The following is a 23424-nucleotide window of genomic DNA, read 5'->3' as shown; positions in this document are numbered from 1 at the left end:
TCCTTCCTGCTGCTCCTTATTATAGTTTCAAGTCACTGTTATAAAATAATCTAAGTTCTTAAGCTTTAGTTTACTGGTCTAGTTACAGGCTTCTTTACTTGTTTAGATGTAAAGGTAATTCTATCAGCTTTGCCCAGAACAAGCCTCTCTGTCTTGTCTTTTCAGCCAATCGCACTGTGGTTATGCAAGAACCAAAATCTTTACTCAGAAATCCTTTTGAATCCATCAGTCCGGAAAGTGCCCACCAGGTTGGTTGGGGAGTTCATGACCTGCAAGGTTCTACACGCCAAGATCAGGCTAAGGGAGTACTCTGTCATTAGCAGAGGGAGGTGGCTGCAGGAAATGGAAGTAGATGTTCAAAGGAGTCTGCTCTTTCTTTTCTACTTGAGTGGGGTAGGAATATGTCCCCTCAAGACAAGGGGGAGGCAGAGAGGGACTGGCTTCTTGTTCTTCCCTTGGCACTTGGGATCTGATGCCAGCTGACTCCTCTCTTTAGCCGAAGACAGGCTCACTGCTAAACCAGCCCAAAGCTGTGCTTCAGAAACTGGCTGCCCTCTCTGACCTGAACCCCAGTGCACCTCGAAATTTAAGAAACTTTGTCTTCCATACACTTTCTCCTACCAAGGCTGAGGCAGCGAAGGAATCGTCTAAGGCTCAGGTAGGGAATTTGAGAACTGATTTGGTGGCTGTCCAGAGCGAGATTGATGGATGATTGATTTTTAAGTAAAAAAATATAGGTATTTCTGGCTTAAAGGCTTACACTGTGGTGTTAATCTTGTACCCCCCAATGAAATAGAAGAAGACTGCTACCCGCAGTAGGTCATCAGCTTTGAAACTTTCCCGGAAAGTTTATATTTCTCTTTTTCCTAAACATCCATGATTTAACTCTGCGTTCCTTAAGAGCTAACGGAAGTTAAGGACTTGTATGAGGGTCTTGAGCTGGTACTGACTCTTGCTGTGCTTTCTAGGTAAGGAGAAGAACTCCATCTTTAATGACATCCCCTTCACCTAAGCGCCTCAAAACAGACGATAGCACTTCAGGATTGAAGCAAAGCATCTTCAGATACTTGGAAAGCTAACATCATCAAGGGTGCTGGCACCTTTGCTGAGACTGCTTTGAGAAGTTCCTGGTGCTGAAGATTGGAATTGGAATTGATGCTCACATAGATGATCTCCACTCCCCACCCTCCTTTGTAATCAGCGCATTAAGATTACAGACAGAGATTCCAATTCTTTCCACTGCATCGCTCTGGACATCTTTTTCCTTTCCTAATATTATTTCCTGGGTTGGCCACTAATCTTAATTCTGCAGTGTTTACAACATTAACCCATGGCTGCTTGGGTGAAGGCTCACTTCCTCCATTGTGTATTTGGCATTTTAGCCTAGCAGACTCTTAGGTTGATAGCTCTTTGTGAAATGGGTGGTTGGAGGAGGAGGAGGAGGAGGAAAAAGTGTGGCATTACGGAAAATTCCAGAAAACGGGAATGTTGATACCAGAAGGAATCCTTCACACCCTAAGATGTACCCCACAGTGACCTGGACTCAGTAAAAGAGAACTTCTTGGAGGACCTTGGAACCCGCTGATGGGCTGTTATATTTATCTTGCCCCTTCCATTTTCCCATATGCCTCTTCCCAAGGCAGCCTCAACTTGCCAATTAACTTATGCTTTCCTTATGGTAAGGATGCAAATCGGTACCTTAAGTCAGAAAGATGTTGACCCTTATTTTCTGGATTATGAGGATGAAGATAAAGGGTTGCACACACCCGGTGTCTGTCCACATTCCCCAATGGGACAGAGAGAGCTCTCTCCTCCAGGAGCTACATTCTCAACATGGAACAGTGTTGCTCAATGACCTCCCTTCTCATCCTGGCAAAAAGACATATAACCATTATTTATTGCACACAACGGGGTTTGTTTATTACATTGCTCTAACCAGAGGACAACACTTCATCGCTATTTAGAGAGAAAACCACTATCAAGTTTATAATCAAAATATTGTTGAAGAGAATGGTTCCCCACTCCCAATTTTCCCTGAACAATCATGAGGCTCTCAGAATTCTAGATAGATTTTTTTCATCCCTCTCAAAACTGAGTGTCACTGCTACTTTGGAAAAACATTCCATGTGAATATGGCGGACTTAAGAAATTGGATGAATTGTGCCAGTTTGTTACAGGCAGATGGGGAACACCAATTTAATTGCTGGAGTTAGGGCATAGGTTTTCTACAGTTGTTTCTAATATACAAGATGCTGACCTTGAACGTGTATATTTGTAATCTTGTAATGGGAAAAATGTATATAAAGATGTTTTAATATGTATGTAGCATTTCAATAAAACTCAATGCCTAAAGGCAGGGTTTGCCCTCCAGATTGGGTGCTTGTTCTTAGGTCAGTGCCTGTCTTGTGCTCAGAAGCATTGTTTTCAGGCCTCTTCCCTCCCAGGGGAGCCCCCTGTGTCTAAAGAGAGAAAGGCCCCTGCAGTTGCCCCTCCTGGCCTCTCTGCTCTGGTGAATCGATCACATTAACTCCCCAAGTGGTTTGGGTTCAATGCAGGTGAGGAGAATTTACACAAATGGTACCTGGGGTTATAGCTCTTTGATTGGTAGCCTAAGGTCCAAGGTGAGGGTTAATGCACCCATACCCCAGCCTTCTGAACAGGGCCCTAGGCTGGCAGCCTTCGCCACACAAAAGAGCTGGGAAGGAGGGCCAGCTATTTCTCCCCTCTTGCTTTCTGAGATGCTTTTTGGAGGGGGAGAAGAAGAGGGTTGGAATTGATCACTGAGGATAAGAAAAGCAGTGCGAAAGATGGCCAGGGAGCCAGTGGTTTCTGTTTTAGGCTCTGGAAAGAAAGCACTCTTTGGAGAAAGCGAAGTTGGGTCTTAAGCTCTGGATCACTTTTTCCCCATACGGGTCTAGCTGTCATAGGGCAAGCCAAGCCTTGACCTTGCTAACAGGATTGGAGAGTTGCCTCCAGACCCAGAGGCCTGTGCCCCAAACACTGAGCCATCACCTTCAGCAATAATCAGGCCCCAGAGCCCACTGCGACGACGGCTCCTGCTGGGACTCCTCCCTGGAGGTGAAAGAGCCCGGGTGTCTGTGAGAGAGATACGTTCAGTGTCGGCCCTCTCACCTCCTGGTTCTACACAGTGGGGTAGGACACATGGTTTTACTTCATGCAAACAGGTCTCTGATCTTAATTCGGTCCACAGTTGTACAAACTACACACCGTTCTAGGGCTAGTGCGTAAAGCATCAGATTCTGTTCACCAAAGCACCATGGGGACAAGCCGCTTTGCCCTCTTGGCAATCCCTCATCTCAACTGCTTCTCCACAAACTGCCCTTTGAGAATTTCTAATGGTCCGGACTGGACATCTGTGGTCTTTATGTCCTGTACTTGTTTAATAACTCCTGGGGTTTCCTGTCTTGTTCACCTAAGGATAGGGGAGCATATTTCTGGGAGGAGTGTCATGCTATCATCACATCATACTTGAGACAGCATTCTATCTTCTACCTTGTTTTTTTTTTTTTTTCTTTTCATAAAGACTTCATTTTTAAGTAATCTCTACACCCACTGTGGGGCTTGAACTTACAACCCTGAGATCAGGAGTAGCTTCCTCTACTGAGTCAGGCACCCCTCTCCTTATTCCTTGACTTGCATCCTGGAATGTAGTGCTGCCTAGTAAAGGTTGAATGAAAAAAACCACACCTTTCAGAGCCTCCATTTATAGCTATAAAATGAGGATCGTCATTCATGCCTGTCTCGGAGTTGCTGTGAGGTATAATTTGGAAAATGAACGTGAATGCATTATGTCAAGTGTTTCTCTACAAGCATAAGAAATCACCACTGTCGCAACTGTATCACATTTTGTGGACAGCTTCTTAAAAGGCCTGTTGTCTCATAGGCATCTCAAATGTGTGATGTTAAAAAGCATCTTAAAAATGTGATCTTCCCCATGGCACCTGGCTGGTTCAGTCAGTGGAGTGAGCGACTCTTGATCTTGGGGTCGTGAATTCAAGCCTCATGTTGGGCCCAGAGCTTATTATTTTATTTTATTTTTATTTTTTTTAAGATTTTATTCATTTATTTGACAGAGAGATCACAAGTAGGCAAAGCAGCAGGTGAAGAGAGAGGAAGGGAAGCAGGCCTCCAGCAGAGCAGAGAGCCCGATGCGGGACTCAATCCCAGGACCCTGAGATCATGACCTGAGCCGAAGGCAGAGGCTTAACCCAATGAGCCATCCAGGTGCCCCTGGCCCAGAGCTTTTTTTTTTTTTTTTTTAAGATTTTATTTATTTATTTGACAGAGATCACAAGTAGGCAGACAGACAGGCAGAGAGAGGGGGAAGCAGGCTCCCTGCCGAGCAGAGAGTCCTCCATCTCAGGACCCTGGGATCATGACCCGAGCCGAAGGCAGAGTTTTAACCCGCTGAGCCACCCAGGTACCCCCAGAGCTTTTTTTTTTTTTTTAATATACATAGATCTATATGATCTTCCTTCCTTCTAAAAACCTGCTCTTCCTCAAGTGTTTCTCATTTCAGTAGAAAGTACCTCATATACCCAGTCATTCAGGCTGGAAACCTGAAGGGCATAATTTTTTTTTTTAAGTTATGAGGATCTTATTTTGTTTGATCATTCCTTCAAATCTGAGTCTAAAGGATTTTCTTTTTTGTTGTAATTGACATATAATGTTATATTAAGGCATACATTATAATGATTTGATATTTGCATATATTGTGAAATAATCACCTCAGTAAGTCTAGTTAATTAACATCTGTGACCACACATGGTTACTTAGACATTTTTTTCTCATGATAAGAACTTTTATGATGTACTGTCTTGGTGACTCTGTAGTATGCTATACCATATTATTTTTTTATTTTAAATTATTTATTTATTTATTTATTTATTTATTATAAACATATAATGTATTTTTATCCCCAGGGGTACAGGTCTGTGAATTGCCAGGTTTACATACTTCACAGCACTCACCATAGCACATACCCTCCCCAATGTCCATAACCCCACTCCCCTTTCCCACACCCCTTCACCCCAGCAACCCTCAGTTTGTTTTGTGAGATTAAGAGTCACTTATGGTTTATCTCCCTCCCAATCCCATCTTGTTTCATTCATTCTTCTCCTACCCACTTAACTCCCCATGTTGCATCTCCACTTCCTCATATCAGGGAGATCATTTGATAGTTGTCTTTCTCCGACTGACTTATTTCGCTAATGCTATACCATATTATTAATTACAGTCACCATGCTGTAGAGTACATCTCCATGACTTAGTTAATTTATAAGACCATTCTCTCTTTTTAAAATATTTTTCTTTTTTTTAAAGTATTTATATATATATATATTTTTTTTTTTAAGATTTTATTTATTTATTTATTTGACAGAGAGAGATCACAAGCAGGCGGAGAGGCAGGCAGAGAGAGAGGGGGAAGCAGGCTTCCTGCCAAGCAGAAAGCCCAATGCGGGACTCAATCCCAGGACCCCTGAGATCATGACCTGAGCCGAAGGCAGCAGCTTAACCCACTGAGCCACTTTTATATTTTAAGCCCAATGCGGGGCTTGAACTCACAGCCCTGAGATCAAGACCTGAGCTGAGATCGTGAATTAGATGCTTAACCAACTGAGCCACCAAGGTGCCCCAAATATTTTATTTTTAAATAAAACCCCAGGATCAAGAGTCGCCCACTATACCCACTGAGTCTCCAGGTACTTCTGTAAGGGCATCGACCCCTCCTTCCTTACTTCCATAATCAAACACTCTGAGACCTATTATTTTGACTTCTACATTGCCATTCAGCTGTCTTGCCATTCCATAGCCAGTGCCCTAATCCAAGTTTCCTTAATTTCCTGCCAGCGGTCTGTGGCAGCCTCCTGAGCTCTCCTCTCCTAAAATATTTTACCTTGCCTTCCATCTTATCTATGTACAGCAGCCAGAGGATGACCTTTGTATAAACATAAACTGGAGAATGCCACTCCCTCATATGAAACCTTTCAGTGCCTTGAGTGCCTGGGTGACTCAGTGGGTTAAGTGCCTGCCTTCAGCTAAGGTCATGATCTCAGGGTCCTGGGATCAAGCCCCAAGTAGGCTTGCTGCTCAATAGGGAGCTACTTCTCCCTCTCCCTTTGCTGCTCCCCCCATTTTTTTTTTTTCTCTCTCTCTGTCAAATAAATAAAATAAAGATTCTCTCCTCCCTCTGCCCCTCCTCCCTCTAAAAAAATAAAAAAATAAAACCTTTCATTGTTTCCATTGCACTCAGAATGAAGTTCAAACTCCTCATGGCCTACAAGGCCCTTCATTATATAGCTCTGCCTCCCAACCTCCTGTCCACTCTCCTTCCACATTACACTTAACCTCAGAGCCTTCCAAAGTGTTCTCCCCTTTTCCTGGCATGCCTTCCTCTCCACCCTCCTTTTTTGTCTGGCTAGTGTATAATTCTCCAGATGTTAGCTTAAATTGAACTTCCTCCGAGAAGCCTTCGATTATCATCCCTTTCTGAATGTGCTTACCTCTGTTAGTTTCCTTTTCTTTTGCATCTTTTATCACAATTTAAAAAAAAAAAACAACATTTTATTTATTTACTTGAAAGAGAGAGAGAGAGCACAGAGGGAGAGGGGAAGCAGACCCTCGCTGAGCAGGAAGCCCGATGCAGGACTTAATCCCAGGACTCTGAGATCATGACCTGAGCCAAAGGCAGACACTCAACTGACTGAGCCACCCAGGCACCCCCTTTTGTCACGGTTGCCACCTTAAATGTTTGTGTAGGTCTGTCTCCCCTGTTAGACTAAATTCTGTAAAAGCAGAGACCATATCTGTTCTGTTAAAAAATATAAAGAAAGGGGCCCCTGGCTGTGATGATGTGTGATTCTTGATCTCAGGGTTGTGAGTTTGAGCCCAATATTGGGTATAGAAATTGCTTAAAAAAAAAAAATATTGGGTATAGAAATTGCTTAAAAAAAAAAAAATCTTTTAAAAAAATAAAAAAAAAAAGAAGAAAAAAGCATAGGTATCACCATACCCAGCACCATAGAATCATTTAATCTTCCTGAGCAAAGACTGATTTAAAGCCTGGAAGAGCTAATGGGGAGAAGCTTGGAGCTGAACTGCTTATAAAGTAGCTTCCTAGTGTGGGATAGAATATTGGTGGTGACTGAAGCCTTAAATCCTTATTCTGCAACTTACAAGGGGCATGACCTTGAATAAGTCATTCTCTGAACTTCTTTCCTCAACTGGAAATGAGGCCTGTGTGAAATGACTGGGTTTAGCTCACAGGGTTGTGTTGGGATCAGAGGCACAAATTAATCTGAAATGATAGACAGAAGAGGCCACACTGATGGCTACGAGCCCGCTGCTGAGGACAGGCTGGGGGTCAGGCTTCATAGGATTCTGGCTGAGTGGGGAGGAGAAGCCAAACCTAGCCAGAGCCAGCAGTCCATGGACCGTGAGCTGGTCGTGCGCTGGGACCTGTGGGAGGGGTTGGGATGAGCGCTGGCCGTGTACCCGGACTCTCGCAGCAAGCTGAGGAGATCAGCACGACTTTGTGGATGGTTGGGGTCACCTCTGTACCTTTGGAGACCCCGGCACCAGACCTCTATCCCTAGTAGCTGTGTCATCTGTCTGTACTATCCACGTCCTTCCCGTCCCCTCTTTTTGTCCCCTCTTCTCTCACCTTAAAGGTTTTCATTTTCAGTGTATTGATCTAGCTCTTCCCTGTGGTGGGATACATAATGGGAAAAGGGGGTTTGAAGTAGCTCAGCCTCAGGGTGTTTGGAAGAAACTCTGGGGCTGAACGCCTCGGTTCTTTCCCTTTATTTTAGAAAGCACCACGGGCTGGTATTCTTAAGGGCTGGCGGGTGAGGCGAGTGGGGGTGAAAGGGAGGCCCCCAGTTCTCAACTTGGGGAATCACAGGGCTGAGTCTAAAGGGTGGAAAATGCTAGGGAAGGGTTGGGAGTGAGTCACGGTGTACGTTTTTCAGCCCCTGTCTTTCTCTCAGAGGCTGATGGAAGGAAAAAAGCTGGCTGCCCACCCCTCTCTTTGTTTGTCTTGTCTAATTTAACTTGTGTTATTTATCAAAAAGACAGGTTATTTGGAAAGCCAGATGGACCCAGGCAAAAATCATCTGGGTTTTCCAAACATGAAAAATTAGGTTCTGGGGGCCCAGGAGGAAAGGCGTGTGTGGTGTATGTGCATACATGTGAACGTGCGTGCGTGCATGTGTGTGTGTGTGTGTCTGTGTGTCTGTGTGTCTGTGTGTGTGTGGTTGGGAGGGGTGAGGAATATTGAGAGTACTTTATGTCTCTCTGCAGTCAGACCCAGAAGTTGCTTGACAGCCAAGCTTCCTCCCGACACACATACATGCTTCTTTTTCCTTCAAGGTCTTTATGATTAGAATCTAAATGAGAAAACTAAATCTTTATGTTGGTGACAGGGAGACTTAACTGGCCAAAGATGAGAACGGGTCAGGGCTATAACGGAACAGAGGCTGACAGGTTCCTCTATCTGTCCAGCCCTCACCTCCTACAGTTGGGTTATGAGAGCTACAGAGTACAGAGAGGTTTTTGGGGCAGAAACCTCCACCTAAGGGTGCTTGGGTGGCTTAGTCGTTAAGCATCTGGCTTCGGCTCAGGTCATGATTCCAGGGTTCTGGGATCGAGTCCTGCATGGGACTCCCTGCTTGGCGGGAAGCCTACTTCTCCCTCTCCCACTGTGTCTCTCTCTGTCAAATAAGTAAATAAGTAAATAAAATCTTTTAAAAAAGAAGTAGAAAAAAGAAACCTCCACCTCTTGTCCCTTCAGGGCTCTCCCCAAATGATCATGTAGTTAAGGAAGTTAGGTATTGGAGGTAGAACTCACCCTTTCATGGATTTTCTAGTGACCAGATGACCAAAGAGCAGCAGGGTTGCAGAGTGGTCTCTCCCTTTAACCAGAGAAGAAGCCAGTTCTGTAGTTACAACCAGGAGTTTTTATTTATTTCTTTTTAAGATTTCTATTTGTGAGAGAGAGAGCATAAGCAGGGGAACAGCAGGCAGAGGGAAAAGCAGACTCTGTTGAGCAGGGAGCCTGACACGGGACTCGATGCCAGGACCCTGGGATCATGACTTGAGCTGAAAGGGGACGCTTAACCGACTGAGCCACCCAGGTGCCCCACAATCAGGAATTTCTACAGAAGCTCATGCTTCTAAAGTGTGATTGCATGGCAAAAGCCACTTAGTAACTTCATCTCACGTGACTAATCTAAGTTAATACCAGCCACACAGATGTGAGGATTAAATAAGAAAAACATTGGTAAAGTGTCTCCCTCCAGACCTGGCATACAGTGAGTGTTTGTTGAATGAATGGATCCACAAGTTCGAGCATTAAGACTCCCTTAACCATTTCCCAAGATCAGTTGCTTGAATAACAGATTTGGAGGCTGCCCCCATTGAGCCTGGAGCCCAAGGCGGGATCGAACCGTGCTGCTCCTGTAACACACGTTGGATGAGTATCTGTGGGGTGAGGGGTAGACGGGAATGCGCTGTCCCATCCACTTCCAGGAAGACCTTGTTGGCCCAGTTTTTGGGAACACTTTCTGCAGACAGCTCTCAGTGGTCAGCCCCTTGAAGGCCTGCCTTTGCAGCAGAGAACCCCTTGCCTGAGGTCATGCCCCTTTCCAGCATGGCCTGCATGCAGTGACAGGAGTATGAAGGGCTGGCCATCTCTGATCATTTGGGGACAAATTTGAAGGACCATCCAACCTTTAGAGTTCCCTGAGGTGTTGACTGAGGCCGTTGGGGGCCTGAATGGCGGTTGGGCTTCTGTCCCCTCTCTTCCACAGATGTTGATCCTACGGGCACTTCTTTTTTTCTTTTTTTAAGATTTTATTTATTTGACAGACAGAGATCACAAGTGGGCAGAGAAGCAGGCAGAGAGGGAGGAGGAACCAGGCTCCCTGCTGAGCAGAGAGCCCGATGCAGGGATGCAGGACTGGATCCCAATACAGGACTCGACCCCAATACCCTGGGAACATGACCTGAGCCCAAGGCAGAGGCTTTAACCCACTGAGCCACCCCTCAAGGGCACTTTTTAGCTCCATATGCTAAACTGCCTCAGCATCTGCTTCCTGGGGTTTGCTCGTCCTGGTGGCCAAGGCTTTAGAACAGAAAAGGGAACAGACTGCAGTTTCCAGCAAGTTTCCAGCCTTGGAGGTGTTAAGACTGTCTTTTTGCCCACCAGAGGGCAGCAGCAGCATAGCAACCTGCCCTCCTGGGCTCAGAGAAGGGGGCTGGGGGACTTCTCCCTCTAACTTCCCACCATTAATGTTCAGTATTAGGCAGGATCACCTTCCTTCATGCATCTACCCTCCTGTCTCAGGGAAGAAAACTTTTTTGGAACTTTCAAGGCCTTAATTTTTGTCAGTCTCAAACCATCCCCTTCCTGTCCCAGCACCAAAAGCCAATCTGTTTTCCTACTGCAACTCCCTTCCCCCTCCTGAGCTGGGCAACTTCCTTGCCCAGGATCTCCCATCTCTCCGCATTTAACACCCACATAGATTTGTTTTCTGTGTGACAGGGTAATTATGAGCTTGGGGCCAGGAGGCCCAGGGGCCAGTCTGAGGATGGTCACTTCAATCTGGTTCTCCTTGTTCTGCTAACATTATTGATTTTTAGTTTTATTTATTATTATGTTGTTGTTGTTTTCTTTTCTTTTTTTTTTTTTTTTAAATCTGGCTCTGGTGACATGAGGTGTGGAGGCTAGGAAGCAAAAACAAATTTATTTTTGTCACAATTTAGCTTCTCGAAACCTCCTACCCACCCAACATTTTTTTAAATATATATTTTTTTAATTTTAAGTACAATCTGCCCCCTATGTGGGGTTTGAACTCGTGACCCCAAGATCAAGAGTTGCATGCTCTACCTTCAGTCAGGTGCCCCCTCAAAATATATATTTTTTAAATCTACTGGTTTTAGCATCTCTACTTACCTGTCTTCCTTCTCTCCCCTAATTCCCAACATTCTCCCTAAGATCGTTCTGAAGAATCAGAGGCAGATATGGCTGGAGGGCTGGAGGATGGGGGCTAGAAGTGTGGACAACAAATAGGATACCTTCTGTTAGCAAGCCTTTACTGCATGCCCTTTTTCTGCAGGCCATCTCCAGGCTGAACTCCCAAACCCTGCTTTTTCTGGCAGCCCTTCCCCTAGGGCAGTCCTGAGAAGGGTCATGCTATGTGCCTTTTTTTTTTCCTGCCTCAGTTTCTCTGGCTGTGAAATGGGTTTGAGAAAAACCTGACCAGGAAGATTTTAGAGAGCGTGAGGTTGAGATTGGGTGGAGCGAGTTCAGAGAGCAAGCCCGCCTGACCTGCAGGCTGCTCAAGGCATCCTTGACCTTGTCACGCACTCTACTTGCTGACCGGGATGAAGAAGGGCTGCCTGGAGGCAACGCATTACAAGTGGGAGGGGGCGCTCTGAGCTGCTTCATTGCCTCCGGAATCAGCTGAGGTCAAGGGCGATTTGTGGGGCCACGTTCCCCCGCCCCCCCCCCCCCCGCTGTTTTTTTTCTGTGTGTGCCAGGAGAATGAATAAATCATTGTTCGGGGGTGGGATGCAGCTGCCGGGCTCCTCCCCTCGGCACATGCCCCGACTCCCGCTCCTCCATTGAGGGCTGCTGAAGCAGAGCGGTTTATACACCCAGCTCCCCAAATCCTATTGAGGCCTCCCCTTCTGCACGAGCCACCGGCTCCAAGCCCATTCAGCTAGGCCCTTTGTGCTGGGGGTTAAGTGGTTACATGTGGGGGGCACCCAGAAAGGACCTGTCAGACCCTGAAAGGCTGTGCTGATACCGTGCCCTCCTACTGATGAATGGGGTGGGTGGAGGAGAGGTGGGCGGCCAGAGGGTGCGGAGGGGGAGGGCGCATGGGGATTACGGAGCCCACGGAGGCAGCTGGTAGGAAGGGGGTGGGACAGGCAGGCACTGCCTTCTCCCAGTCCTCCTTCCCATCAGCTTCTCTAGCCCGCTCCCTCTGTTGTGGACTCTAGCATTTCCCACAGCCTCGGGACCTCGGATTTGCCTTTCTGGTCTCACGGTGGGAGAGGTGTTTGGAAGGGGCCATTTACCACTTACGTACATTAAGAGAAAGAGTCTACACTACCGTTCATTCCCCCAGCAGCTCCAAAACACCCCTCAGTTTCTCCTTGCCCCTTTGGGGAGGAGCAGGGGTGGTGAGTGGGGATTGCACCTCCTAGCACATTTGTAACTGTGCCCCATCCCAGCTTTAAAAGCTCCCTGGGAGCTCCTCAGGAGCCATTTAGGGTGGAGGGTTCCAGCAGAAGACGAGATCTTGGTCTGGATATACTGCATAGATTTTGTTTGGGAGAAAAAAAAAAAAAGATTCCAAGGCTTAGGGGGAAAAAAAAAAGATTTAAAACTTCTGATTTGAGGGTGCCTGGGTGGCTCAGTAGGTTAAAGCCTTTGCCAGGGTCCTGGGATGGAGCCCTGCATCAGGCTCTCTGCTCAGCGGGGAGCCTGCTTCCCCGCCCACCCCCCACTTGTGATTTCTCTCTCTGTGTGTCACATAAATAAATAAAATCTTAAAACAACAACAACTTCTGATTTGAGGAGCACCTGGGTGGCTCAGTGGGTTAAAGCCTCTGCCAGCGTCCTGGGATGGAGCCCTGCATCAGGCTCTCTGCTCAGCAGGGAGCCTACTTCCCTTCCTCTCTCTCTGCCTGCCTCTCTGCCTACTTGTGATCTCTGTCCAATAAATAAAATCCTAAAAACAAACAAAAAACAACTTCTGATTTGTTGATGATGGCGCTCCCCTCATTTTACAGCCGAGAAAACAGCCCTATTGGGGGTGGGGAATTGACATGTCTTACCTAAAGTGATCGCACAGCAATTTCTTGAGAGAAGAGAACGACACTTTACCTTTAAAGGGCAGCGGAGAAATGGATGAACAAAACAACTAGGTCATCAGCTCTGTAGGCCTTCTTTCCCAGGATGAGCTAATTCTGGGGGATGATTTTCCTTCTCATTGGCCTTAAGGACTCTCTGGGATGCCAGAGGTCTTCCAGGGCTGTGTCTAGTGCTGGGAGTCCAAGGAACCCTGTTCACATAAATTACAGTGTTATTTAACCATGTTCAAGGCACAGTACCGTTATTTAATCTGGAAAGTTTGAAATGCTTTGATTTGCCTAAGTTCCCAAAGCCCTGTGGGGAACCTGGCAGTGAGCTCAAGGAAAGAGAAGAAAGTGGGTAGCGGGTTGCAATAGAGTTGGCCCTCCAGGGGCACAACTGTGCTTTGGTCTGATGAGGAAGCTTTGGGGGCGTGCTCAGGTTTTCCCTGCTGCCCACAGGACGAGGCTCAGGCTCCTCGAAACGGTGGGTGGTCAAGGCCTTTCACAGCCGGGCCAACTTCACCCTCTAGCCTCATCTCCTACCTTCATTTCCTCTCAAGTCCCAGTCACCTGGGCCACAGTCGGAGCATACACACAACATATAGTCTCCTTGGCCTTCCCCCACTTTCTCTTGGGGAGCTTCTTTCTATTCATCCTTTAAAGCCTGGCTCAAATATCCTCTCTGGGACGCCAGAGAGTTCCTTACCCTCTTTTGCACTCATTACTTTTGCCTCGTAGCTCTGTTGTAGGGCCTGCCACCCTGTACGGCCCACTTTTTTCTATTTCCCTTTTAAACAGGGAGTCACACAAGGCCCCCACCAGTCCCGATTCTGCCCTGAATCCCCAACAAAGCCTGTGACCCAAGGTGAGCCCTCTGCTGGGTGTGAGGGAGTGAGGGAAGGGACAGGAAGGGACAAAGTCTTTGAGGCTGAAACACCTTGATCCTGCCCCCCCACCCCTTTCTTCCTGGGAGTACTGATGCTGAGAAGTTCTCCACCTGTAGAGGAACTCCTGCCTGTCCTATTTCCTGGGGTAGAAATACCTCTCCTTTCCCTTGTCTCCTCGCCTGATACTCCAGGCCCTTAGGACCTGGGTCTGGCTACTCACTGTTAGCCTCTCTTAGTTCTGACATCTGTCTGTCTGCCAGGACACCTGTCTCCTGTCCTGGGCTGGCCTAGTCGGGCTGCTACTGGCCCTCTCTGATTCCTATGTCCCTGCCAATTACATCCCTGAAATCTATGCAGGTAGGCGGATGCTTGCTTTACCGCTCTACCTGGAATGACTGGTTCCTTGGCATTCTAACTGGAATCTTCCGGTGAATGAACCACAGACATCTATATATCTGCTTTTCTGTGATCATGTGGGCATGGATACCCCTGCCTTCCTGGGGTTTTTTGTTCTCAAGGCTCCGGGCTTTTGAAAATTATGGCATGCCCAGGACCACTGTCTGAACAGTCACTGCACTGATTGTCTGAACAGTCACTGCACTGATTAGCTAGGGCTGAAAGATCCCACACAACTTTGCCCTTGACTAAGAGAAGAGAGGCTGCAATCTAACGCCCTTGGAATTCCTGTGCCTTCTCCCAGATGATGCTGTTTAGAAACAACTAGCTTAACAGGACAATGGAGAAAGCGATTGATTATGCAGCTACCCCAGGTGGTGGGCTGCCCCGCAGAGCACCATAGAGGCTCCAAGTCAACAGTCAGCATAGAATTGGGATCTGGAGCCAGAATACATTGTAAGAGGCAGAGGTAGGCATAGCACGTTTCGAGATTGCACGTGACACTTTCTCCAAGACTTTGTTTGCTTCCTGTCTCCGCCATTCTAACCTCTACAAGTCAGGAGATTTCGGAGTCTGGGGAGGAATGTCTCATTCCTCTCCAGAGGGAACACTGTGGTGATTCCATTGCATCTCAAAGGAGGTCACCATGTAGGCTGGGTTGATAATGGCTACCGTGGGGAGACAGAGTTGCTCCTCCTTAATGAGGGCTGAGAGTATATGAGAAGAACCCTTGGGTCACCACCTTGTGCCCTTGTGTTAATCAGGATTTTTTGATTGCCGGTGAAGGAAATTCCACTCAAGTTAGGCTTGGCAACATAGGGGCCTTATTGGAAGATAGCGAACGGCCTCAGGAAGCAGGGACCAGAACGTCGCCAGGACTTCCGTCTTTTGTCTCTGCTTCCGTGCACGAGCATCATTTTCTCCTGCTATAAACTGACTCCCGCTTGGCAGGGAATGTGATTGCCGCAGCCCTGTCCATCTATCTTCCCTACTTTGCCTTCCTTTTATTTCAGAAAGTCCCAGAGAAGGATGCTAACTCCCCTGGGATGGGTTCCCATCTGGGGACGCATCAGGTTCCCATTTGGCCCACACGGTTAGATCTGGGAGAGATGGAGTCCACAGGAGCGGGGTGTAAGGGGAGGAGAAGCTCTGGACCCACAGAACCACTAACTATCTGACACAGCTGTAGGACGCAGGAAGATCGGCAGAACTCGAGACCACACCGGCTCAGGGTGGCTTTAGGAGGATCTGGGTCACGTCATTCGATCACTTGGCTAAAGGCAAGAGGAACTTGCAGTGGGTAAGGGAAAAAGGGAGACTAGTTAGTGCCTGATGTAGCAATGGGGCTGAGGTCTTAAAAAATAGCAAAAGATGGGAGGGGGGAGCAGAAAGAGATGAGGAAAAGACAAGAGTATTTTTAAATGTTTTTGAGCCAAAGATAAATTCATATCAGTTTTATTTTTTTAAGATTTTATTTATTTATTTGACACCGAGAGAGACACACAATGAGAGAGGGAACAGAGGCAGCGGGAGTGGGAGAAGCAGACTCGCCGCGGAGCAGGGCCCGAGGAGGGGCTTGATCCCAGGGACCCTGGGATCATGACCTGAGCCGAAGGCAACCGCTGCTTAACAACTGAGCCACCCAGGCGCCCGGTTTTATTTTGTTTTTAATGGGGGAAGAACGTGAAGAAGGTTGCAGCCAGTTGCTTGCTTTACTCGGGGAAGTGAGGAGTACGGAAGGGATCTCCTAGAATCTCCTGTGGGTGTCCTGAAGGCTCAGTTTGTCCCAGTCTCCTTTCTAGGGCTGCCTTAGGCAAGAAGTTAAATTTAAGAAGGGGTAACTTCCCTAACACCAGCCAGTCCTGGAGTGCTTTCTTCTCATTAGAGTCAGAATCAGCTCCCAATCCATTCTCTCTTATTGCAAACCGAGGCTCACCCCTTCACATTTCATCCTAGAAGGCAGGGAGTGAGGGGGTCAGGCTTTAGTAAGCAGGAACTGAGAAGAGCTCACTGCACAGACACCATGGAGAGGTTCTCTGCCCCTGCAGAGAGGAAGGTGCCAGGGCTTAGGTTCGGGACAGGAGGCCCAATCCTGTCCCGGAGCAGATTTTCTTTCTTCTCTTCAAACATAGCTTTCATTAAGTGACTTTCATGAAATAGGCACAAAATAAATATATCATTTCAAACTGCCATAGATTCAATGAAGGAAAGGAACGAAGTGCCCTGGGGTAACATAAAAGGGGAGACGAATCTGGTCTAGGAGGTCAGAGAAGGTTTACCCAAGAAGAGAGCTGAAACATGAGTAAGTCGAGAATGGGAACAGAGTTTCAGGTACAGGGGACAGTGTGTGCAGAAGTCGTGTGGCAGAAAGGGTCGTGAGGCCCAACTGCAGAGACGGAGGGCAGAGGATGAAGCTGGGTAGGTAGACAGGACGGGTGGCTCAGAACCCTGTGGCTGCTGCCTTCGGGATTTACCCCGAAAAAGGGAAGCCATTTGAAAGGCTTTAAGCAGGAGGCAGGTGTCATGATCAGATTTTCATTTTGAAAATGTCACTGTATTTGCAGTGACGCAAAGCAATCCGAGCGACCCAGTGGATGCAGTCAGAAGATAAACCCCTCACCCGGCAGGCCTCGGTCGAGGCTGCAGGAGGCGGGGAGTCGGTTCGGGCACTCGGGCTGCGGGAGCCGCCAGCTCGGCAGAACCCCCGAACGGGCCCACGTGGGCCCGGCCGCCCCGCCCCGCTGCGCTGACGCCACGCGACTCCGGAGTCCGGGCCTGGGGCTTGGCCGCGCCGCGCGGGAACCCCACACCCCACGCCGGGCCCGCGGGGCCGCCCAGGTCAGGCCGAGGGACCCCCCCCCCTTATCCCACCCCGCCCCGAGGGACGAGATCCCGCCACCGGGTCCGCCGGAGCAGAGCCAACCGCGCAGGGGCGGGCGCGTCCAGGCCGTGAGTCGGGCGGGGAGGGGAGAGGTGGCGAGGGGAGGGGTGCCGGTCCAGGTCTGGGGGGCGGGGAGGGGGGGTGCGGGGGGTGTCGCAGCCTCCGACTGGCTGCCTCCTATGGGGAGCTTAGGGAAGGATGGTCTCTATCCTCTGTCTCCTGGGGAGGTCCTGTCCCTCAGAGCTAGGCAGGGAGGCCGTCTCCCCGACCCTTACTGAGCCAAGCGCCGCCCCCTCCCCCCCATCCCGCGACCCCGGCCGACTTGCAGATTAGCTTGGGGGGAAGCCTGATGCCGGGGTGTCTGGGTTCGCATTTCACCATCTCAGAGAACCCCGGGAGCCTCAGTGCCGCAACCACCGCATCTCTGCTTGCCTTGTGGCCCCGCCCAGCTTAGGAAAAAGAGAAAACATTTGGGCCGGCGAGGATCTCCAAGACGGCTTAGAGGGATGGGAGCATGTGGGTCACTAAGGGACTCTCGGACTTTTGCCCACTACTGGATGTAGGGAGGGTCCCTGCTACCTACAAATACCTCTTCAGTGCGTGCTGTATTTCCACTATCCCTTGCTCTCGCTGATCCTCTATTTTTCTAATCCTAGCAATATGCGGTCAGTAGAATCCTCTTGTGGATTCAAACCCTAATTTTGGTAGTCGTGGTTAGTGGCCAGGGAGGAATGCTGTGATTGGCCCTCCCTCTGGGGCCTCAGGATGGAGCGAGCTAGGGCTGGGGCACGCAGGAGATAGTAGTTGCAGAGGGAAGGGGACAAGGTCAGGAGAGAGGCTTGTCAGTGGGGTGTGGGCGCAGAGCATGGAGGTGCTCCCTGGGGCAGAGGAGGGAACTGAAGCCAGCTCTTCCAGCCCTGGGCAGCCAGCAGTAACCTCCTGCTACTGCTGGCTCCCTCTTTCTGAGCACAGACAGCCCACTGCAGTCCCCCTCCTGCGTTCACTCCCTCAGCATCTGTGTTCTGTGACACCGCTTAGTGCCAGGCTGAGTGCTGGCTCCAGGGAAAGGACAGAGGAGATACAGAAGAACTCCAGCATTAGTCACGTACAAGTTGCTAGCACAAGATAGTCCAAAAACAAAGCAAACCCCCAAACGACTGCATAGAAACATTTATTGACCATCAACTCCGTTCCAGGGACAAGGAATAAATACGGATAAAACAGTGTATACCAGTGCAGTTGGGGACCCAGGGAAGCCATGGTTAACTGTGCTTATTGATGTTTGCTGGGGTGGGCAGGGGGGTTATCAGGAAGACCTCAGCGAGGAGGAGAGTTGAGAGCTGGGAAGTGAGAGCTGGGTTTGGGGTTTGTTCAGAAAGGAATTTGCTGGGAGAACAGAGGAGCTTAGAGGTGAGGGGAAGGGGAGGGTGTGTGTGTTGGGGAAGGGAATTGTGTGAAGTGAATGGTGGCATATTTTGAGGTTTCTGAGCAGTTTGGGGGTGGTGAGAGGGCCAGAGTGGAAGAGGCCCATCTGGAGGGGTGAGCAGGGGCCAGCTGAAGCACAACCTTGGGGGCCATGTGGAGGTTCAGCAGCTTAGAGAGGGCACCCAGGGCTGTGACAAATCAGGTTTACTTTTTTAACTGGAGGCAGGGAGATCAGTGAGAAGGCTGTGGCCATCGGTATTCAAGGGAAGAGATGGCCTGTACCGAATGAAAGTGAAGGTTGATGGCTGTGCATACAGGCACAGGGTTTCATGAGGAAGATTTGTCATATGTCACCATTTGTCATATGGTGGCCAGTGAGATGGGGGAAGGAAGCTGGCGAGGAGTCGGGGCTGCTTGCAGGTTTCTGGCTGGAGTGACTGAATGGGTAGTGGGCCATTTCGCGGGGCACACTGAGGAGGGAGAGCTGGTTTGGACGTGTAGAATCCGGGGAGCCTGTGGTTGGTTGCAGAGTTGGACAGCAGTCGGATCTGAGCTGGAGACACATCTGAGAGTCACCAACACCTGACGGTTCTTGAAGCTACAGCAGAGGATGAGGTCCTTTGGGGATACAGTCAGAGTGACATAGACAGGCATAGAGAAGACAGGCTGCCTCAGAGGGCTGAGAAAACCCTATGTGGGAAGGACACTGAGTTAACAGAGAGGGAGGAGGAGAACCACAAAGGGAGGTGTTACCAGAGGGCAAGGGACCGAGACTGCCTGGACCCTGCCACTAGGTTGCCATGACTTGGGACATGCCCCCCCTCCCCCACCACCCCTGGAACACCTGTCCTGCTCTAACTCATTCTTCTGCTTCCTGTTTACAGACCAAATGTTCACCATCCAGCCAGGGCTAGCTGAGGGGGGCCAGTTCCCTGGGGGCCCACCGGGAGTATGTCAGGCAGAGTTCCAACCAGACAGCAACTCTAACTTCATGGCAAGTACCAAAGACGCCAATGAGAATTGGCATGGGATGCCTGGCCATGTGGAGCCCATACCGATGAGGAGCTCCTCTGAGTTGCCCTCTGACAACCAGGCCTTCCAGGACCCCGGACTCCCTAAAGGGGAGGTACGCAGCCCCCCAGAGGGGGCAGAAATACCTGGAGCTAAGCTTGAGAAGCTGGGTGGCGCCAGCGCGGTCCGCTCCCCGCTGGAGGACAACGGCTATGCCAGCAGCTCTCTAAGCACCGATGGCTCCAGCAGCAGTCCTGAGCCGGCCTGTGGGACCCCCCAAGGCCTGGGCCCTGCAGATCCCCTTCCGCCCTCGGTGGCCCGGGCTGTGCAGCAGTTGCAGGCCCAGGAGCGCTACAAAGAGCAGGAGAAGGAGAAGCACCATGCACACCTAGTGATGTACCGCCGGCTGACCCTGCTGCAGTGGATACGGGGCCTGCAGCACCAGCTGGTAGACCAGCAGGCCCGCCTGCAGGAGAGCTTCGACACCATCCTGGACAACCGGAAGGAGCTGATCCGCTGTCTCCAACAGAGGGCGGCCCCCTCTGGGCCCCAGGAGCAGGGCTAAGGGTGTGTCTCTGCCGGGGTGTAGGGGTGTATGTTCAGATTTGCGCGCATGTGTGTGCTTGTGCTCAAGGAAGTATGTGATTATTTGCTGGTATGAGCGCAGGCAAGCAAATGTGAGTGTGTGCGCCGACCTGCAGGCAGATGCGTCCGGGCGCGGACCTGTGTGTACACGCCAGCTAACTTGGGTGCAGGCCTCTGTGTGTGAACATTGGGTGTGTGGAGCATGTAGAGGAGAGGGAGTAAGTTTGTGTATGTGTGCATGAACAGGTATCCAGCAATGTGCGTATGTGTGCACGAGGGAGGGTATATATACAGAAGGTGTGTGTGCATATGTGTGAGTTTGAGGTTGTGGGAGGTGTATATGAATATGTCTTTGTGTGTGCAGGTGCGGGCATGGGAAGTGTGTATCAGGGGCACGTGTATTTGCAGGCAGACTCACAAGCAGGTGTATGCAAATACATACCCAGCTGTTTATGTGGGGGTATCCACACCCTGTGTTACCCCATGCCAACCCTAGCCTTCTTTCCTCTGCAGGGTCCCATTGCTCCGGAGAGAGGGCTAGCCTGCAGTATTTATCTGAGGGTTGTGGCTGATCCAGTCCCCTGAGATTTCCCAGGCCGGCTCTCCACCCTCTCCCCATCCCTCCTCTCAGACTTCGCTCTGCTAAGGCTATTGTCCCTGATGGTGGATTTGCCTTGGGAAGTATGGTGGCCGCTCTGGCCTGCTGTGGCTTTTTGGCCACAGTTCTGCCAGGGCACCTGGGGCACCTGCTAGAGAATTAGTGTGAGGGAGGGGAGCCAGGGGTGGTGATCCACACTGTGGCCGGGATGGAGACAGGTGGGATCAGAGAAGAAGATAAAGGACTTTCTCACTTGAACTCTGCCTTGGGGCACATGGGAGATGGGGATGGGGGAGAAGAGAGTGCAGAACCCTGTGAAGAAAAGGAGAAAGGGAATTCTAAAATATCACTTTGAAACAAAGCACACTTCTCCACGGCAAAGGAGCTGTTGCAGACCATATTGATTTAAGCTTCTGATGAAAGTGAATGTGTGCTTATTCGCTTGCAAGGAATGGACAAGGTGTTCCAAGACTGCTGTGGGAAAAAAAAAAAAAAAATCTCACTTTCTTCTCTGTGCCTCTACTTGCTGTGCCTCTCTGGTTTTAGCGACACTGGATGTTAAATTAGGTTGGTCTGTTTTCCTGAAATCAGGCTGTCTGGGCACAGAGGAGCCATAGTCGACTTTCCAGGAGGAGCAGGGGGCGATGTCAGCCTATAACCCTGTCTGTCACTGCATGGTCCTTTTGCTGGGGGTTGACAGGCTCCAGGCGAGGCTCCGTGACATGGAGAGTGGGTGAATTCTGGGGAGAACCAAGAACTACAGGAGCCAAGCTCTCTGCTTTGCTTTTGGGAGCCATTAGGATACAAGGTCTTGGTGGGTGAGCAGTGGCATGATGCCAAGTCTCCCTCTCTTCAAAATGGGGGTGCTCTTCCTTTCTCTAAAGTGTTCTATCCCTGACAGGTGGGTGGGTGAAGGGCATAGGAAGTAAGGTTGAAGTGACTTTTGTGTCTAGCCCTTGCATGTTGAGTATGAACCAGGCCTCTGGGCCAAGCCAAGGAATAAACTGGGGCAGAGAAATGCATTTCTTGAGTTTATGTTTCTATTCTGCCCATTGTCTGGTGGTCTCTTTTCCACACCGTATGAGCTGCCCTTTTGAGCAGAGTTCTAGGTTGGGAGCTAGGGGACAGAAGGGGAGAAAGTCACTGGGGAGGAGGAATTCAGCCTGCTGTGGCTCTTGGGGGGTAACAAGAAGTTCTCCCTGGGGGCCTCTTGGTCTGAGAGGGGAGACTTGGCCCCAGCCCGAGAGCCTTGTATAGGATTGCCCTTGTCCTAAGGCCCCTTTGGATTTGAAGGTGGGGAGTGGTAGGCATTGATGGTAAGGGATATATATGCTTCCTCCCCCCCTACCCCCACATTCCTACTCACCCCTGCCTTAGAGCCACCACTTCCCTGGAGGGTGCCCTGACTGCGAAAGACTGAGTTAAGGGGCGCCTGGGTGGCTCAGTGAGTTAAGCCTCTGCCTTTGGCTCAGGTCATGATCTCAGAGTCCTGGGATCAAGTCCCGCATTGGGCTCTCTGCTCAGCCAGGAGCTTCTTTCCCCCTCCACACCCCGCCCTTCCTCTCTGCCTACTTATGATCTCTCTTTCTCTGTCAAATAAATAAATAAAATCTTAAAAACAAACAAACAAACAAACAAAAGACTGAATTAAGCTCCTCAGATGGTTCTGGCAGATGTGGTTACAGTGCATGTCTATGACTTCAGATACTTACTGCCAGTGTAGACTAGACCTTCTTTTTTCATGGGTTTGTATGATGATTTATTAATTCATTTCTCAAAAATTCACTTGTATAAAAAAGGTATCTATTGCTGTATAACATATTACCCTAAAATTTAGGAATTAAAATAATACACATTTGTTATCGCACGATTTCTGTAGGTCAAGAATCTCTCACAAGGCTGCAATGAAGATGTCGGTTCTGGGTCTGTGGTCTTATTTGTTGGGAGCATTCAGTTCCTCAAGGGAGGTCATTTTCTGTTCTTTGCCATGTGGTTCTTCCAACATGGCAACTCACTTCAAATCGTCCAAGCCAAGAAAGTGACAGAGTCCTAGCAAATCAGAGGTGATGATTTTCTGTAACCTACTCATAGAAAGGCTAATCCCTCAATGGTGCTGTATTCTACTGGTTAAAAAAGTTACTCAAGGGGCGCCTGGGTCACTCAGTTGGTTAAGTGTCCAACTTGTGATTTCAGCTCAGGTCATTATCTCATGGGTCATGGGACTGAGCCCCACACTGGGGAGTAGGGGAGGGTGGTCCATGCTCCTAGGGAATCTGCTTGAGATTCTCTTCCTCTGCCCCTCTCCTCACTCACACACCCACATGCATGTGCACCCTCTCTCTAAAATAAATGTATAATAAATAAAAAAAACAAGTCACTGAAAGGGAGGGTATTATGTAAGACTAATTACCAGGAGGTTGAGGCTGCCTACCACAGAAGGCATTTTTTGATTGACTAAATAAAGGCGTATTTTTTATTGTTTTTTAATTATACAAACAAAAATTATGTTCTACTTCAATAAATTGGAACATTTCAGAGAAATCTAATGTCCCCTTGTACTTCTCTCCAATAAGATTAATATATTTTAAACCTCACAAAGTGTACTTTTCACTGAAACAGTGATCCAAGGCATTTTTGTTTTGTTTTGTTAAAGCTTTTATTGATTCATTTAAGAGAGAGTAAGAGAGAGGGAGGGGGAAGAGAATCTGAAGTGGACCCTGTGCTGAGAGCAGAGCCCAAGTCAGTGCTCGATCCCA

General features: G+C 49.1%; 2 protein-coding genes across 2 annotated transcripts in view; both read left to right on the top strand.

The window, feature by feature from the left end:
- CLSPN (claspin) overlaps positions 1-2370 on the top strand; it is a 29874-nt gene extending 27504 nt beyond the window's left edge. Inside the window, exons 23-25 of the mRNA XM_004740807.3 lie at positions 166-248; positions 497-658; positions 969-2370. Of these exons, the coding sequence (XP_004740864.1) occupies positions 166-248; positions 497-658; positions 969-1079 (356 nt within the window). The 3' untranslated portion in view covers positions 1080-2370. The remainder of the gene's footprint in view (positions 1-165; positions 249-496; positions 659-968) is intronic.
- Positions 2371-16882: 14512 nt separating this feature from the next.
- On the top strand, positions 16883-22528 carry CUNH1orf216 (chromosome unknown C1orf216 homolog). Its single transcript, XM_045064186.1, has 3 exons — positions 16883-17117; positions 19359-20052; positions 20584-22528. The coding sequence occupies exon 2, from the start codon at positions 19364-19366 to the stop codon at positions 20048-20050; it is 687 nt and encodes a 228-aa protein (XP_044920121.1). The 5' UTR covers positions 16883-17117; positions 19359-19363; the 3' UTR covers positions 20051-20052; positions 20584-22528.
- The last annotated feature ends 896 nt before the right edge of the window (positions 22529-23424 follow it).

Source organism: Mustela putorius, unplaced genomic scaffold (assembly GCF_011764305.1).
Source record: "Mustela putorius furo isolate JIRA1106 unplaced genomic scaffold, ASM1176430v1.1 tig00003853_pilon_pilon_pilon, whole genome shotgun sequence".
Classification (NCBI taxonomy): Eukaryota; Metazoa; Chordata; class Mammalia; order Carnivora; family Mustelidae; genus Mustela; species Mustela putorius.
This window is presented reverse-complemented; position numbering and strand designations above follow the sequence as displayed.

Bases quoted from the DNA above. Each gene is read 5' to 3' on its own strand.
- CUNH1orf216 (XM_045064186.1), top strand. From the start codon at position 19,364: ATGTTCACCATCCAGCCAGGGCTAGCTGAGGGGGGCCAGTTCCCTGGG.